Source organism: Erinaceus europaeus, chromosome 1, assembly GCF_950295315.1.
Source record: "Erinaceus europaeus chromosome 1, mEriEur2.1, whole genome shotgun sequence".
Classification (NCBI taxonomy): domain Eukaryota; kingdom Metazoa; phylum Chordata; class Mammalia; order Eulipotyphla; family Erinaceidae; genus Erinaceus; species Erinaceus europaeus.
In genome coordinates this window covers 90,882,746-90,901,271 of record NC_080162.1, presented here as the reverse complement: position 1 = coordinate 90,901,271, position 18,526 = coordinate 90,882,746, and the positions used below count along the sequence as shown (strand labels likewise).

At 45.7% G+C, this 18,526-nt stretch overlaps 1 protein-coding gene across 4 annotated transcripts in view; it reads right to left on the bottom strand.

Moving 5' to 3' along the window:
- SLC12A5 (solute carrier family 12 member 5) overlaps positions 1-18,526 on the bottom strand; it is a 44,964-nt gene that overhangs the window by 4,487 nt on the left and 21,951 nt on the right. For all 4 annotated transcript variants that reach the window (XM_007533052.3, XM_016192556.2, XM_060190918.1 and 1 more), the window contains exons 7-20: positions 17,177-17,418; positions 16,268-16,479; positions 14,603-14,773; positions 14,226-14,324; positions 14,022-14,079; positions 9,691-9,865; positions 8,904-9,022; positions 8,513-8,611; positions 7,520-7,639; positions 7,041-7,145; positions 6,020-6,188; positions 2,943-3,138; positions 1,711-1,880; positions 1,178-1,309 (exon numbers count right to left, since the gene is read on the bottom strand). In XM_007533052.3, coding sequence (XP_007533114.1) covers positions 1,178-1,309; positions 1,711-1,880; positions 2,943-3,138; positions 6,020-6,188; positions 7,041-7,145; positions 7,520-7,639; positions 8,513-8,611; positions 8,904-9,022; positions 9,691-9,865; positions 14,022-14,079; positions 14,226-14,324; positions 14,603-14,773; positions 16,268-16,479; positions 17,177-17,418 — 2,067 coding nt within the window. The remainder of the gene's footprint in view (positions 1-1,177; positions 1,310-1,710; positions 1,881-2,942; positions 3,139-6,019; positions 6,189-7,040; positions 7,146-7,519; positions 7,640-8,512; positions 8,612-8,903; positions 9,023-9,690; positions 9,866-14,021; positions 14,080-14,225; positions 14,325-14,602; positions 14,774-16,267; positions 16,480-17,176; positions 17,419-18,526) is intronic.

Here is an 18,526-nt window from a genome sequence, read left to right as displayed (position 1 = left end):
AGTGTACTGTAATTGCTAAGAGCCTGGACTCTAAACCAGCCTCCCTAGGTTTGAATCCTTGCTCTGTCACTTAGTATGTGTTGCTGAAAAAAATAGTTAAACTTTGTGTGCTTCAATTTCCTAATATGTAAAATGGAAATTCTGAGCATGCTATCTATTTCACTAGTTGTAACAATTAGTATATGTAACATGCATAAAGAATATATGAGGGAGCCAGGTAGTGGTGCATCTGGTTAAGTGCACATGTTACAGTACACAAGGACCTGGGTTCAAGCCCCTGGTCCCCACCTGCAGGGAGATAGCTTCACGAGTGGTGAAGCAGGGCTTCAGGTGTCTGTCTGTCTCTTTCCCTCTCTACCTCCCCTCCCCTCTGAATTTCTCTCTGTATCTGTCCAATAATAAATATAAATACTTTTTTAAATATTTATTTTATTTATTTTTTCCCTTTTGTTGCCCTTGCTGTTTTATTGTTGTAGTTATTGTTGTTGTTGTTGTTGGATAGGACAGAGATAAATGGAGAGAGGGAGGGGAAGACAGAGAGGAGGAGAGAAAGATAGACACCTGCAGACCTGCTTCACCGCCTGTGAAGCGACTCCCCTGCAGGTGGGGAGCTGGGGTTCGAACCGGGATCCTTATGCCGGTTTTTGTGCTTTGCGCCACCTGCGCTTAGCCTGCTGTACTACAGCCCGACTCCCTAAATATATTTTTAAAAGAAATATCAGAGCTTTTTTTTTTTGCCTCCAGGGTTATTGCTGGGGCTCAGTGCCTGCACTGCTCCTGGAGGCCATTTTTCCCCCTTTTGTTGCCCTTGTTGTTGTAGCCTTGTTGTGGTTGTTGTTGTTGTTGATGTTGTTTGTTGTTGGATAGGACAGAGAGAAATTGAGAGAGGAGGGGAAGACAGAGAGGGGGAGAGAAAGACAGACACCTGCAGAACGGCTTCACTGCTTGTGAAGTGACTCCCCTGCAGGTGGGGAGCCGTAGAGCTGTTCTTATAAAGGGGAGAGAGAAATTCATGAACTCTGGAGGAAATATGTGAGTGGCTGAAGGTGGATAAGGAGAGAAGGGATCCAGCATCATAGAATGATGACTGTGGGTTTGCTCAGTTTAGTGTTGGGGCCAAAAGGAAAGAAAGCTGGGAAGGACTTGACAATTTTAAGGGTGGTTTTCAGGGACTCACCATCTCCACCACCTCAACCTCAGCAGTGATACGTAAATGGTACAGAAATGTGGTTAGGTCCTTCTTCATCTGGATGCTATTGTCATCCATCTGGGCCACAGTAAAGATACGCATCTTGCACTTCCGCCAGACCTGCAACAAGTGTAGGGGATTATGAAGTCTCAGCTCAGAGGCAGTGAGGACCTTCAGCACCCGAACCAGAAGGGAGTCTGTCCTCCTCCTTTCCCAAATGTATACACAGTCCCCAAATCCTCTCTCTTAGAGGACACTATCTAAAAAACTCCCTTGCTTAGGTCTTTAAAATGTTACTTTCTTGGATTAAGCATTACTCCCCTTTACAAAGCAGGGACACCTAAGGAGAGACAACATCAGCTTCTGTCATCTCAGAATAGAATGCAAGTGGTGATAGAGTCCCTTTCAAAGTTCGTGAGGGAGGAAGTGCATGAAGAGAGGCAGGAAGAGAGGGCACCTAGCTGAAGACCCCAAGCTTGACTATGGACATTGGCATACAGTCAGGCATCACACATGCTCACCTTGTGGTGCCGCAGCAGGAAGGGCAGCAGCATGAGCATGCCCCCGTCGTGCACGATCCACCAGACATCAATGCTGCCCTCAGAGAAGCGCTCGGGGTTCCCGGGAAACATGGAAACATTCTTGGTGACCAGCAGAGCCAAGTGACCAGCTGTGGTTTCCCGGACCAGTTCTGGGGGATACCAATGAGAGGTCAGAAGGAAGCACAGTGAACCTCATCCCCTCCTGGCACCCAGCAGCAGCCCACAGGGTGCTGGCACCCAGCCCCTGCTCCACCCACACCATATGGCTTAGTATTGGGCTAAACAGTCGGAAAGCCAGCATTTCCCTGGGCCTCATCATTTAACTGTCTGGACTTGGAAAAGCTCTGTACCCTCTTTGGGCCTCGGTTTTCCCACTACCAATTGACAATAACACCATCTATTCTTCTGAGGATTACTGAATGAAGGTCTTTCTCTCTCTCTTCCTATCTCCCCTGCCCCTTTCAATTTCTCTGTCCTATCAAATAAAATAATTAATTAAAATAAACACTACCATGTCATAGCCTCATTTAATACTCCCAACTACCTTATAAGTGAGATCTACTTAGAAAGGAAGTAGTATAGCCTGGAGTCAGCAGCACCACCTCCAGTGTGCCAGCTATGTGACCCGGGGCAAACCCCTTAATCTCTCTGTGTCTCAGTTTCACACCAATAAAATGAAGATCGCAATGCCTCACCCTCATGAGACTACTCAGAGAATTACACTTACAGAAAGCCACAGTGGCTTTATAGAGCACTGTCTATTCTTCTTCTTCTAGCGTTTGCCCTTCTTCCGTAGCCAGTCAACAGCGTCAGGCTATAAATGTTAATCACTCTGACTGTTGCCAACCATGACTAAAGAAACTGACCCTCAAAAAGGGTGGGTCACTTGTGGGTGACTACACATCTAGGAAAGGTCAAAGGTGAGATTTAGGCTCAGGTTTCTGTGACTTCAAAGTGGCAGCTCTTCCCACTGTCCTGAACTAGCTTATTCCTTACCATGAGCCCTTCAGGAGCGAAGACTGTCTCATTCACACCTTTGTCCCCAGGGCCTGCCACAACTTGACACATGACCTCATGACTGGCTTTGAATGCCACCTCTTGCATAATCACAATCTGCATGTGGGGTGTCTAAAATATGACTCCCCCCCCCAGGCTGAAAGAAGCAGACCTCCACCCCCAGCATGCCCCCACCCCAGCACACACAGCATTACCAATGAAGTTCCTCCACGTCTGATGGTCCTCCTTCTGCCGCCAGTTGCGGGGCCAGCCAACAAGCACAGTGTTGTGCTGCAGCCCCCCGAGACCCCCAGACTGAATCAGATGGGACACGCCATCACGCAGATTGGAGGAAATTACTACTTGGCAGAAACCTTTCACCTTCTCTGCTTCCATCAAGCGCCGGATAGACTGGGGGTTGGGGGCCAAACAAGGACCTGCCTCAGGCATCTGTGTCACTTACAGCCTCCTTACCTCCCACCTCTCCCTTCCTATTCATCTCAATCTTCCTTAGTCACTTATTTCATATGTGATAAAGAGAGACTTTCACATGAAAGAGAGGGAGAGAGGAACCGGAGTGCCACTCCAGTACAGGGAACACCAGGGATTGAACCAGGAGCCTCAGATATGCAAGTCTTGTACTCTAGCAGCTGAGCACTTTCCTTGGCTGCCACACCAATCTTCCTGAAGCTCAGCTCTGTGTCAACCCTCAGCACCAGAATCCTGCATGCCCCCCATCATCTATGACCACCCCCCCATGACTTACTGACCAATCAAAGTTCTTCACACTGCTGACACAATCCCCCAGTGAGCACTCTAACACTGCCCTCCTGTTGTATATGACACCCAGGCTGGTCCAATTCAGATGTTCACCTTATTTAGATACCATCTGTCAGAATGAAACCTGGCCCCCCTCCATGGCCAAACAATTTTTTTTGGACGATTTTCAAAAGTGATCATAATGAGAAGCCTTTTCAGTGCACTTTCAAGCTGCACTGCAAGGAAAGTATTCCTATTGCTCTCATTTCATAGATGAGGAAATTGGGGCTTAGAGCAGTTAAGACTTGATTAAGGCCACACAACTAATGGATGTCACTATAGAGTTTTCAATCCCAGGGGTCCAACTCCAACCCCATACTATCTACCACTTCTGTGTCACAGAGTATTTCCATCCTTATCTCTGTCACCTCTTGGCTGTGCAACACTGGACCAGTCACCTAACCCTCTGAGCCTTGGTTTTCTCATCTGTCAGGTGGGGATCAGGGCAGCCACCTCATTTAGGGGTAGGAACAATCACATGACATGAAGCAGGAATAGACTTAGTGTACTGCTTAAAGATAATTGTAAGTACTCAACCATACGATTATTCTGATGCTGTGAACACTAACAAAGCATCTATCAGCATCATGCAGGGTTAAGACTGCATATCCTATCTTCCTTCACTTCCCTGTGGACACCTTGAAGACAGGTTTGGTCTCACACATCTCTATGACCCCGTGCCTAGGCCAGTGCCAATGGCCCAGCACATCTCAGCTGCAGCACACAGAATCAAACTGATCAGTCGAGGCCTCCAGCTCTGGGCCCTGACAGATTAGTGTGAACGCCCTAGTGAAGCAGAAGTAGAAACTGTCACGAGTCATTAGGGCCTGCCCCTCCCCTGTCTAACCTCACCTCTTTAATCTGCTTCTCTTCTTTCTACTTCTAGCACAGTCGGGGGGGGGGGGGGGTTGGGGGGGTGGAAGAGGCCAAGACTGCAGATATAAGCCATTTCCTCTGCTGCCCATCAGGTTCCAGGCTCCTGTTAGGATTGCTTAATGTAGACTCTCCCTGCCTAGACTTTCTTGTTTTTAATTTATGTATTTCCTTTTGATGCCCTTATTGTTTTATTGCTGTAGTTATTATTATTGTTGTTATTGATGTCATCGTTGTTGGATAGGACAGAGAGAAATGGAGAGAGATGGGGAAGACATCTTCCCCAGAGAAGGAGAGAGAGGGAGAGAGAAAAATAGATACCTGCAGACCTGCTTCATCCCTTGTGAAGGGACTGCCTGCAGGGCTTGAACTGGCATCCTTAGCACCGGTCCTTGTGCTTTGCACCACGTGCGCTTAACCTGCTGCACTACCACCTGACTCCCCCTGCCTAGACTTCTACACTGCCTACACTGCTCTGTGAGTGGGGACCTGCAGCTGGAGACAAAAGCAGGTGACCCAGGCCAGTGCTCCAGTTCAAAGGCCCAACTATGTCCGCAGACATTCAGCAAGTTGCTTTCACTCTCTGGGCCTCAATTTCTTCCTCTGCTAGATGTGGACACCCACCCTGCTGATTCCACGTGGTGTGAGGACCAAAAGAATACACTGGTGTAGTTAGGAAAAGGTCCTGGTTCAAGCCCCATATACCAAAGTGGTGCTGCAGTTTGTCTGGCTCTCTCTCTATCTCATGTGAACCTCCCTCTAATAAGTAGTAAATAAAATTAATCTTTATTTTTAAAAAAAAGGTGGACAGGACCCGGTAGAGCACACAGGTTACCATGTGGAAGGACCCAGGTTCAGGCCCCCAGTTCCCACCTGCAGGAGGGATGTTTCATGAGCAGTGGAGCAGTGATATAGTGCGCCTCTCTCTCTCTCTCTCTCTCTCTCTCTCTCTCTCTCTCATCTTCTGTTTCTCTTTCTCTCTATCAGAATAAAGGAAAGAGAAAATACAGGGGAGAATTGTTTCCAAAAGCAGTGGACTTGATGTGCAGACACACAGCCCCAGTAATAACCAGGTGGCAGACCTGGTTAAGCACTACACATTACAGTGCATAAGGGTCAGGTTCAAGGCCCTGGTCCCCACCTGCAGGGGGAAAGCTTCACAAGTGGTGAAGCAGGGTTGCAGGTGTCCCTCTGTCTCTCTACTTCTCTATCTCCCACCACCAAATTCCTCTCTGACTCTATCCAATAATAAATAAATAAATAAAATTTAAAATTGTTTGTTTTAAATACACAAATGTGAAAACTTTGTGTATACGTGAAAACATATACTTTGGCAGGAATGAGTCTGGAGTAGGAGTCAAGCAGTCCTAATCTGAGTCTTGGTTTTCTGTCCTGACAAATTACCTGACTTCTCTAAACCTTGGCTTCCTCATCCATAAAATGGACCCTTCTGGCTTTGGCAGCATTTTGTTCTGTAAGGTGAGTTTTAAGAGGAAACTCAGAATATCCTGTGCCCTTTTTGTCTCAAAGACAGAAAGGAAGGAAAATGTGAGGGGCAAGGATTGTCTCCCTAGTGCCCCCACCCCCAGAGTCTGCTCACCTCCTCAGCCCGCTGGGCCTGGGGATGGTTGTCCAGAAAGGTTCCCTCAAGAACAGAGCCCACAATGGTCAGTCCCTTCCCTGCCTTGAGCTGGGAGGTCAACGAGAGCAGCTGTGGGTGTACCACATTCTGGTCTTGGTCCACACGCACCAGCACCAGCAGTTGTGGCCTGAAGAGGGTGTAGGGTCATATGATCCGTTCACAGCCTACCCAACCACTACCTGCTATGCTCTCACCCACCATTCAGTGGTGACTTCACTAATAGCCACCCATTCCCCTCCCCCATTCATCAGTCCTTCTAAATATCCATCCATCCATCCATGTACCCATCCACCTACCCACTCACTTATCTCTCCATCCATCTCACGCATGCATCCATCCATTCAAACACCCACCCATCTATTTCATCCTTCATTCATCCACTCCTATCCATATTCATATACCTACACATGTATTATTCACTCAATTATTCACACCACCTACCACCATCCATTCACATATCCATTTTGCTCCTAACAACCCTCCCAAGCACACATACACTTAGCCATCTACCAAAATGTTTAGCCATTCATTTCCTTATTCATTTAACAATCCCAGCCACCCAGCCACCCAGCAATTCAGCAGTATTCTCTAAGCACTGACTCTGGGCTAGAGACCCTGTGCTACACACTTGAGACTTCAGACAAATAATACAAATCCCTGGTCTAATGAAATAATAGACCAGATAGTGGAAACTCCAGTATAATAGGCAAGCCAATGAGCTCCTATATGTCCTAAAATGTGCATAATGTAGAGTTCCAAACCTTACTCTTGGCAAAGTGAACCTAAGGGAGATGAATGAGGGGTCAAGGCTGCAAAGGATCAGTGAGAGGGTTCAGAGGAGGCTGAGCTTCAAGGAAGAGAGGGGAAGGACACATGGCTGTGATGGGAGCACCACTTGGGGGAAAAAAAACAAGTGAGTAGTCAGGCCCTGTTCCCTTCCTCCCTGCACCCAACCCTCAGCATGGTCCCTACCACTGACCTCCAGTTCTTGGTGTGCGGGGGTCCTTCTTCTAGACGCAAAAGAGCATAACGAGCAGCACTGAGAGACAGGCCTCGGATCCCATCACCCCACTCCTTCTCTGCCCTGGGTACCGGGGTCAAGGAAAAATATCCACATTGATGGGGCTGCTCCAGGCAGAGCCAGGGGATGCCCACAAAGTACATACTTGTCCTTCCTGGCACTCGATTCAGTCTAGCCTTGGCTGTTTCCTTGGGAAACCACTTCTTAACCCACTCTCCCACCATCCCTGTGCATCTCTCAAAGCTTCGAACCCTCCCTCTGCTCTACCCCTAACATTTCAACCCTAACCTTCACCCGCTCCTCCCTTCCTCTGACCCCATTCTTTAACTCCCTGCCTCATCTCCAGCTAATTTCCAGCTACCCATCACCCCTCTTTCCTCCTTGCTCCTCTCAACCCTCCATCTCCTTTTCTGCAGTCTTCCCACTTCCACACTTACCCTCGGTACTCAATATACTTGTAGATGAGCCCAGCAATGAGCATGGCCACCAGGGCATAGTACCAGGAGCAGATGAACATAAGGGCCAGGCAGAGGCTCATTCCCAGGAAGGAAAGTGTCCTGGACAGTGGGAATAAAACAAAGTCTCTGATTCCTGACAGGGGTATCCTTGGTGCTGGGCTCATGCAACTAGATGGGGTGGGATATTGATAAGATCTAGAAGACTATGGCCAGGTGTAAGGAAGCCCACCTTGTTGCCTCTATGAGCACCACAGGATAGAAACCTTTCAGGTGAAGGTCTCACCCCACTTAATGCCTTGATCACTTTCCCTTTCTAGTATCTTAGACCCTGCCAAACCTGTTGAACTGGATCTGAAGCTAGGGTCTTTAGGGAGAGTTGGGGGCAAGGGGAACCCCCAGGAAGAGGTAACTGGCACTGATCAGTCCTAGTCCAGCAGCCCAGCTCTAGTCCAGTTGCACCATAGTCTTGCTTAGTAACCTCGGGCCAACCCTTTCCCCAATTTAAGATTATTTTCCTGTTTCTAGAACAAGTATAATCATTCCTACGATGAGGGTGAAGAGGTCTACGATGAGGGTGAAGAGGCATTAAGAAAAATTATCAGAATCTCCCATTCAATAAGCAACTCCATGCACCAAGCACTGTAACGCTCTCTAGGGTCCCATAAAGTTGGTGAGGTTGTCTTCCCGTCTCACATCTGAAGAGACTGAGATTTCCTCATCTGGACTAGAAGGTGTTGAGCATGCTGAGCTGGAGAGAGACTGGGCTGGGACTGTTTATATTATGTCAAATTATTATTTGTGACAAGAAGACCCTTCCTGATACTAATTTGACTACAAACGCTGGAGAAAGTGAGGCACTTCAAATTTTGGGTCCTTAAACCTGAAGAGGATGGACTAGGGTGAGGTTGGGATTCAGGGGTAAATGAGATAGTGATGATTTCTGGGGTGGAGAGAGAGGAACACAGCACCCACCAGTGGTAATAGCGAAACCGTGGCCTCCAGTTGGGTGTCCTTAGCAGCGTCTGTACCGCACAGGCCAGATTCACAAACATGTAGCACATCAGGAAGAACCTAGAACACAGAAAGGCTCCAGGAGAGACATAGATGTAAGGGGAGGCAGGAGGAGAAATTGGGAAAGACAGAGGGAGAGGGAAAAAGGAACCAGGGAGGTGACCAAATCATGTCCTGGTGCTTTGGAGTAATTCAAAGACCAGATCTTCCCTCTGGGAAGAATCTCCATAAAGCAAAGCACAGACTTCTGTGACATGGGGAATGTTAAAGCGGGCCGCCCAGAATCACAGCTAGAGGAACCAGGCAGAGAGACCCTCAGAGCTGGAAGGCAAGTCAAGAAGCTAGCACGCACATGGAGAGGATGGGAGCGACCTCATCGAGGGAGGCAATGAGGATGCCAATCTCGCAGATGCAGGCAGTCAGGAGCAAGGCCCATGTGGGCTCCCCGTTGGCTTTGCCATGGCCAAAAACCTGGGGACAGAGAAACCATCATGGAATCCTGAAACATTAGAGGCTTCCTATCTCTCGCCTCCACTCACCTCCCACAGACCAGTGTGGTAGAGGCAGGAGGCCACTAAGCAGTAAGGAGGTAAGGAGGAAAGTCTATATTCTTCATCCCCGAGAGGCCCCAAGGGGTTATTAGGAAATTTCCTATCCAAACTGGACACCAGGATTTTGCTGCATCTCTTCCTTCCCACCACCACCCCCCATATACAACACTTGTACCCCCAGTGCAATAAAGGTCAAACAATCCCTGAAGGGGACAGGAAGTTCCCATGGAACCACTGAGAAAGGAGTTACAAGAGGCCAGCAAGCAGCCATGGCTGTGCCGCCTTAGTCTTCTCCTAAGCATAGATAAAGTCACCCTTTTGTTGCTTTCAGACAGCCTCCCTGAGTCCTTGCAGAATCACTCCACAAAGAAGAACCATTTGTTTTTCCCCCGAAGAACAGACAAGTCTGTCCAAAGAGATAGCACTGAGCAGGTACCAGATCCTAAATGAGACACTCATCTTTCTCCTTAACAGCACAATGAGGAAATGCCCCAGGAGGACATTCAAGGCTGGTGTGGCCCTGTGCAGCCTCTCTGGGCAAGACCTTCATGGCAGGTACAAAGGCTGCGCTGTCCTCCCCACACTGACCTGCAGGAATGGCACTATACCATCCCGGGAGATGGCCTGCAGCAGGCGTGGGGCCCCTGTGAGGCTCTGCAGTCCAGCCCCACATGTAGAAAAGAAGGATCCAATGACAATGACCCAGGGGGATGGCCAGGCCAGTGTGCCCACCACCAGGTTGCCATTCACAGCTTCACCAAACCTGGAATGAAGCAAGAAGAGGACAGGTGTTGCTGGGTAAGCAAGGCCATCTGAATATCCAGAGCAGGCATCCCACACCAACTGTATTCCTGCCACTGGGGAAGACTCTGTAGGGGCAGTGGGGAGGACAAAGCCCCAAATGTTCTGGACACTTTCTGTGTGACCGCAGGCGTCTTCTATGACCTCCCTGGCCTCAGTTTTCTCAGCCATGAAATGAGGGTCATTGTAAGCCTGTTCCATATGATTGTTCAAAAGATAAAAGGAGGAAACATGGGGATACTAGAAAACAGCCAGCTATTTAATATAATGCTATCCTGAGCACATATTTTTTTAACATTCCTTATTAGCAGGTACATTTAATTTTTTTTTTGTTTTTCCCTTTTGTTGCCTTTGTTTATCGCTATTGTTATTATTGTTACTGTTGTTATTGCTGTCTTTGTTGTTGGATAGGACAGAGAGAAATGGAGAGAGGAGGGGAAGACAGAGGGGGAGAGAAAGATAGACACCTGCAGACCCGCTTCACCGCTTGTGAGGGAACACCCCACCCTGTGGGTGGGGAGCTGGGGGCTCAAATCAGGATCCTGACACCTGTCCTTGTACTTCACGCCATGTGTGCTTAACCCACTGTGCTACCGCCCAACTTCCCATTTTTTTAATTTTTAAAAATATTTTATTTATTTATTTATGAAAAATGACAGGAGAGAGAAAGAACCAGACATCACTCTGGTACATGTGCTGCCGGGGACTGAACTCAAGACCTCCTGCTTGAGAGTCCAATGCATTATCCGTTGCTCCACCTCCCGTACCACTTTTGAATTTTTTAATCACTTATTTACTTTTATTTATTGGATAGAAATAGCCAGAAATATATCTCTTAACCTGTCAGAACTTCAGTGTCTCCATCTGAACAATGACTCCACTGTAAGCTGATATTATGTGTGGTATGAATGAAAGAAAACAATGTTGTGGGTTGATGAAGTAGTCCTGTGAGAAAATATGATGATGTGTATGACCCAGGTTCAAGCCAGTTCCTAAAGCACTAGGGAAGCTTCAGTGTTGCTCTTTCTGTCTCACTCCTTTTCCCCCACCCCTTTCTGTCTGAAAAAGTCAGACCAGGGTGATGAAGCCCTAACACACACACACACACACACACACACACACACACACACACACACACGGAAAGAAGAAGGAAAAAAAAAAAAGAAATGTTCCAATAATGACACACTGTCTTAAAATGGGAGCTGCTGCCTCAGAAAGGACAGAGAGTTCTCCCCTGTAGGGGTAAAAGCAGAGGCATGTTCAGGTAGGTTGTTGTGGGAGATATCAAGAGTCTGGGGAAAGTTATACTGGATGCCCTGTCAAATCCCTAGCAGTCTTGTGAGAGGTTAACAATTAAATGTGATGAGATAGTCAGAGGTTAAGTGGCTCTAAAAGTTAACAGGTGGCATATATGCAAATAATCCACTTGACCAAGTCATTCCATTGCTTCAAACTCTCCAGGTTTTCCCCCCATTTTTCGTAAAATAGGGCTCATTTCCCAGCACTGGGAAACCAGGGCTCCAGAACTGGCTCCAGCCTAGGTTCCAGCCTCACAACCACCATTATCCACTTTGTAGAAGTCACTGATGCAACCAAAACTGATTTCTGATAGGGCCTCCTACTGACCTCCCCTGGCTGGTTGTATGTGCACCTGCTCTTTGAAAACGTGTGCTCTAGATGTTTGGTCTGCTACACACACACACACACACACACACTTCTTTCCTTTACTTTTATTTGTATATCTCCACTCCACTGCTGGAATGCACTCCCTTCTCCCAGGGACCAAAGTGATCACTACTCACCATTTAAAATGGGGAGGAAAGTGCTCTGGTAGGTACTCAATGGGTGGAACACAGAAATTGCACGTTTTAACCCGAGAACTGCTCGTGCTCTGGTGCCTCTCTCTTTTTCTCTCCCATTATCTCTTCTTCTCTCAATAAATAAATAGACTATGGGATCATGAGGTGGCACACTTGATAGAGCACAAACATTACCATGTGCAAAGACTTGGGTTTAAGTCCTTACCTGCAGGAGGAAAACTTCACAAGTAGGGAAGCAGTGCTGCAAGTGTGTCTCTTTTTTTTTCTCTCTCTCTCCCTATTTCCTACTTCCCTATAAATTTCTATCCTATGAAATAAAAGAAAAAAAAAAAGAGGGGCTGGGTGGTGGCGCACCTGGTATAGCACACATATTATAGTGTGCAAGGACCCAGGTTCAAGTCCCTGGTCCCCACCTGCAAGGGAAAACTTCATAAGCATTGAAGCAGGGCTGCAGATGTCTCTCTGTCTCTCTTCCTCTCTATCCCCCCTTTCCTCTCGATTTCTGGCTGCCTCTATCCAATAAATAAATAAAGATAATTTTAAAAAAAAAGAAGGAAAAGGAAATTGACCATTGGGAGCAGCCATAGCATAGGCACCAAGCTCCAGTACAATGAAAATACCCTGGAACAATAAAAATAAGTAAATAAATAAATATTTTAAAATTTAAAAAAATAACAGCTTGTTAGCTAGTAAAGTGACTCACTTGTGTAATGAGCCTGATTTGCCATACATGAGACCCAGGTTCAAGCCCCCACTACTTTGGAGGCAGCTTTGATATTGTGGCTTCTTTCCCTCTCTCTCTCTGCTTCTCTGCCTCTATCTGAAAAAAAAAAAAATCCAGCCAGGAGTGGTGAAGCCCTGGAAATGACAAATATGTACAAACATGCACACGTACACACACACACACACACACACACACACACACACACACACACACACACACCAGTTGGCACACATGAGGCCCAGGTTCAGTCACTGACATCTCATGAGCCAAAGTGATGATCTGGTTTTCCTTCTCTCTCTCTCATTAATAAATAAATAATTTTGGCGCAAAGCAAAAGAACCTGCATAAGGATCCCGGTTCAAGCCCCGCCTCCCCACCTGTAGGGGAGTGGCTTCACAGGAAGTGAAGCAGGTCTGCAGGTGTCTATCTTTCTCTCCCCCTCTCTGTCTTCCCTTCCTCTCTCCATTTCTCTCTGTCCTATCCAACAATGACATCAATAACAACTACAATAATAACCATAACAACAATGAAAAACAACAAGGGCAAGAAAAGGGAAAATTAATTAATTTTAATTAAAAAAACAAATACATAATTTTAAAAGGTTAAAAAATAAATTAGTAGGGTGGGGGGAGATAGTATAACTATTATTATGCAAAAGGACTTTTATGCCTGAGGTTCCTAAGTCCCAGGTTCAATCCTATACACTACCAGAAGCCAGAACTGATCAGTGCTGTAGTTTAAAATCATAAATAAATAAATAAATAGATAGATAGATAGATAGATAGATAGATAGATAAATAATGTATCGCAGTGGATACTTTCTTTCTTTCTCTCTTTCTTTCTTTTTTTATGGGGGATTGAACCTGGGACTGGAGGCTCAGTCATGAGAGTCTCTTTGCATAACCATTATGCTATCTACTCCACCCTACAGTGGCACTTTCAACACCTCCTCAGCAAAGCAGTCCACAATCTTCTAAGGGCTTCTTTAGCCCCTTTGTTCCATTTTACCACCACTCTCATGATTTGCATTTCAAGTCTGCTGACAAGTATGGTTACTGTCCTCTAATGATCTCCTCCAGGACAAAAATCACAGGTTGTATTTCTATGTCCCTCCCAGGACCATGACTAGCACAGGCATATCTAGTAAATATTGAATAAATTAATGCATTTTAAATAAACACAAAAGGATCATTATTCTTTTTTTAATTTTTTTTTTTTTTTTTAAACCAGAGCACTCTTCAGCTCTGGCTTATGGTGGTGTGGGGGATTGAACCTGGGACTTTGGAGCCTCAGGCATTTTCATGCATAACTGTTTGCATAACTATTTTGCTATCTACCCTCCACGAGGATCATTATTCTAAAGAAAGTGAGGCAGTATCCAGGCTGTTTAAGCTAGAATGACATGAGAACAATGAAATAAATCATAAAAAGATGAGTTTGCAAGCAATCCCTTGTGATTCACCCTCACTAGAATCCTTGAACAGCTGTACCACCCTCTGCTAAATCTGCTTCCTAGAACTCAGCCCTCTATGCTCACCCCCCTAAATAGGATCAGACTTAATTCCCTGACTTACTTGTCCCGCAAGACAACACCCTCAATGCAGGCCCCAAACAGAACAACGGAGCTGATGTCTGCAGCAGAGTCAAGGAGAATCCTCACAGTGGCCTTCCCCTTCCTCTCCAGTACTCCCAAGCCAGCCAGGTAAGGCAGGGGCTTCACCTGCCCTCCCTCAAGCTCTCTCTACCCCTGGTGGCCCCAGTCCAGCAATTTAGGATACAGACAGCAGAGGTCGTGGCGATGGCCAGGATGGTGCCAGTGGGAATTGACTTCTGGGCATCCCGCAGATCTCCAGAGCGGTTAGAGCCAGCCATGATCCCTGTAAACAGAAAAGTAGCTAGGAGCTAGAACAGGAAGCAAGAAGACAGGCACACCAATTTCAGAGTCAGGAAGCCTGGGATGTAGTCCTGGTAGTGAGAACTTCATTGTGTTATATAACTTCTCTTGGCCTTAGTGCCCTCATCTGTTCAACAAGAATGGAATCGTTAGCTCCTGCCTACACAATGGAGTTGATGGTCTAAGAAATTCTCTGCATTATTATTCACTCTTTGCTTCTCACTCCCAAGCAGTGTCCTCCCTCTCTGTGTTATCCTTTACCTGTTACAGAGGGGAAGTAGATGCCAACCAGTAGAGTGAAGTAGGAGGTCATATCACTGAAGACATAAGGGTGGTCCATGTCAACTGGGGTGCTCTCTAATGAGTCCACTGAGGACATGCCACGCTTCTCCACAATCACTCCCTTGGTCAGGTAAGAGCTCCAGAGGTTCTCTGTAAGGGAGACGGGATGTTCAGAAGGAAGACCAGAAATCAGGGTGCCAGAGTACGGGAGCCAGGAGATTATGTGGGCAAAGAGAGGGCCATGGTCAACCACCTGTCATTCTCCCAACACCTTTCAGTTTCACCAACATTTCTCAAAGTTTTGGTTTGTGCCAGACTACATGCAGGGGTTCTGCATAGGAATCAGATCTATTCCCTACCCTCAAACAGTCTAGTCTAGAGGATGTAAGTAGACATAAAAAGATCTCAGACTGAATCAGCATATCCCAAATTGACCCCACTGCCCACCCAAACCAGCTCCTTTCCTACAATTCAGACACTTTGGCATTGCTCTGACGGCTTCCTCTCCCCATCTCCATTTCAAATGCAGTTTCAACCCCTATCCATCCACTACTACTCTTAATATTTATTGAATATGCACCATCTCTTATTTCCAGGGTTCTTCTTCTTGGGCACCATTGATATGCTGAGTCAGAGAATTCTTTGCTGTGGAAGCCTGTCCTTGTAGCAATTGTGACACTTAGCAATATTCTAGCCTCTACACACTAAGTTGTAGCCCTCCAATTGTGAAAAACAAAGTTGTCTCCAGACATAACCACATGTTCCTGGAAGGGCAAAGTGTGCAGAACAGCTGCTCCATTCCCACTGACATCACTCCAAGGCAGAAAACCATTATCTCTCACCTGAACTTGACTTCAGCTTCTTCCTGGACTCTCTGCCTCCAGGCTCTCCCCCTTTTAGCCTATCGACATTAGCACCAAAGTGAACGTTCAGAAATGATCATCTGACCACGTCCCTCCCTTATTGAAACCCTTTGATGGACATAGACCAAACTCTTCAACATGGCTTCCAAGGCCTGCCACAGTCTTGCTCATACCAACCTCTCCAACATCATTTCTTACTCCTCCTTCCTTTGTACTTTATGTCCCAGTCATACCAAATTAGCTGTGGTTGGACAAACACAATGTGCTCATCCATGCCTGAATGCTTTTAGGTAAACTGTTGTTCTGCCTGTAATTCCCTTATTCCCCTAGTATAGCTGAAAAATCTCTTATTTGTCCTTCAAAAACCTCTTCAGGAAGCTCTTTCTACCTTATAGGTAGGACTTCCCTCCCCAGGAAATTCTTCTTATTGAATGCACATTTGTGCATATCACAACTTATTTGTTCATATATATGTCTCTGCCATGAGATTCCTTGAGGCTGAGAATTGTGGTTTATTTGTTTTGTTGCTGGTGTTTGGCACACTGATAGGCACTTAGTAGGTACTTAGTGAAAGTTTGTTAAATAGATCACTATGTGTTGAGATTTTCAAATTTCATTTACACCCCTCCATGATGCCAAGTACAGAGTGCATCCCAGAGTAGGTGCTCAGCTAAAAACTGATTGACTTTAACTAAATGCCAAGAAGAATTTCTTAATCCTGACTGTGTGACCCACAAATCCTACAATGCTCCTGGACACCAGCCCTCTTCCTTCCCCAGACCTTTGATGAGGCCACTGGCAGCTCCAGGAATGCCCTGGATCTCTGTGACATTGTTTCGGGTGAAGTACTCATCACAGGTGGCGTTGAGAAGGCGGGAGGAGCAGAAAAGGCCCCAGAGCTGTGTGGTCACTGTCTCATTTCCTTCCCAAGCCAACTTGGCACAGATATCAAAGCCATGGCGAGACAGTGTGCGGTTCCCCAGGAGGCAGATTCTAGGGAGAGAAAAAAGGGTGAAAGATGGGGAAAGACCTAACTTTGCCCTGACTTCTCAATAGAGCCACTAGGGAAATTTTGCCTAAAACACAGGTACCAGGACCCCATATGTAGAAGCTCTGATTTAATTGGGAAGGAGTCCAGAAACCATGTTTTTCAAATCTCCCCAAAGGAATATTAAAATGCAAGCAGGGCAAACAACCACAACCTTAGTGAAATCAATGTTTTTAACACCATGGGCAGTGCATGCCCTATATAGTACTTCTGGATTTGTCCTAGTGAGAGAGGCAGATCCAACTGGGATCTGAGCCCTGCCCCTCCCCTTCTGTGGCCTTTTCCATTAAAGAGAAGCTCAACACTAAGATGTTGTTCTATCCCAGAAAATGTTTCCCTGACACATTTCATCCTTTCAGAAATCATCCCCACCTAATTCTTCTTAAATTCACACCTAACAAGCAGTTAGTTGATCATCACAAGGGATATTAGGCCCACCTCGAGAAACATTCTCCTATCCTCAAGTGATTGATCCCAAACAAGGGGACATCTTCCATCTCAAGAGAATTTTCTTTGAATCCACAACCATGAAGGTTTTGAAAGATGGGAGCTAAGAGAGTTGGCAGAGACAAATATGAAGACCCCAAAATTGGGTCAGGGAAGAAAAGGGTGGTGCCCTGGGCTTATAGCAGCTGCACTTACGGGAAGTTGGGTGGATCGAAGGCAGATTTGATAACCCCAGCATAAATGGCTAGGATGGAGAGGATGACACAACCCAGAAAGACAAGGGCAAACTTGTTGACATATTTGACGCCCACAAATACCACGGTGGCCATGCAGGTGAGCACACAGGTGCCATAAACACGCATATTGTTCAACATGGCTGCTGCCTCCCCACTGGCATCTTCTGCTTTAAAAATAGCCATCGCTGGGAAGAGGTAAGCCTGTGGAAAGGGGTAAGGAGGTCTGTGAGTTGCCCAATAGTAGCCAACAGAGAATCATCCCCAAGGAAACTATCTGAAGTACAGTCAGAGCTTTGGTGGAAGAAAAAAAAAAGATGCTTGTCACAACATAGTTGCAATAAGACTGAAAAAGACATTCAATAATAAAGAAACGGTTAAGGAAAGTTTGATCTACCCTGCAAAAACTATTATACAGTCATTTAAAATGATACTGCAAAAATGTCAGGAGCAATTTTTAATTTATGTTATTTTTGCCGTCATTTATGATTCCTAATGATTTTTATCATCTTTTACTATATCTGATAGAATTAGATATTCATTATTATGCCAGTGAATCAATGATTATATTTTCATATAGACTATGGAGTTGCTAAAAACGATTAAATGAATTTATATGAACTGACTGAAAAAAGCCATGCATGCTACATTATATAAAAACTTGCGTTATATCATTTTGTGATATGTACATATACCTGTATTTGTGTAGCTACATCAAAATATTAATCATAATTCATCTAAATGATGAAAATGTGACTGGCTTCTGGAAAAATGACTCAATTAGAAAAGGACTGGGCTTACACTCCTGAGGTTCCTGGTTCAATCCCCAGCACCACTTGTCCCAGAGTGTCCTCTGGCCTCCCTCTCTCTCTGTCTGTCTGTCTCTTTCTCTCTAAACACTTCCTCATGTGTAATCAATAAAATAGCTTTTAAAAAATGTAAATGGTGGTCCAGGAGGTAGCACAGTGAATAAAACATTGGTCTCTCAAGCATGAGGTCCTGAATTCAATCCCCAGCAGCACATGCACCAGAGTGATGTCTGGTTTTTTTCTCTCTTTCCTATCCCTCTCATTAATAAATAAATAAAATATAAAAAAATGAAAATGGTCTTCATACCTTTGAACATCTTTTTCAAAACCTCTATACCAAAAATTTCCCCTTTCCATTTTCAATTACCTATGGTCAACTGAAGTTGAAATATTATATAATTTTGGTATGCTATATTATTATAATTCATCTATCTTACTATGATTTATTATTGTTGATCTCTTAATGTGCAAAATTTATCAATTAAACTTTATCATACATATGT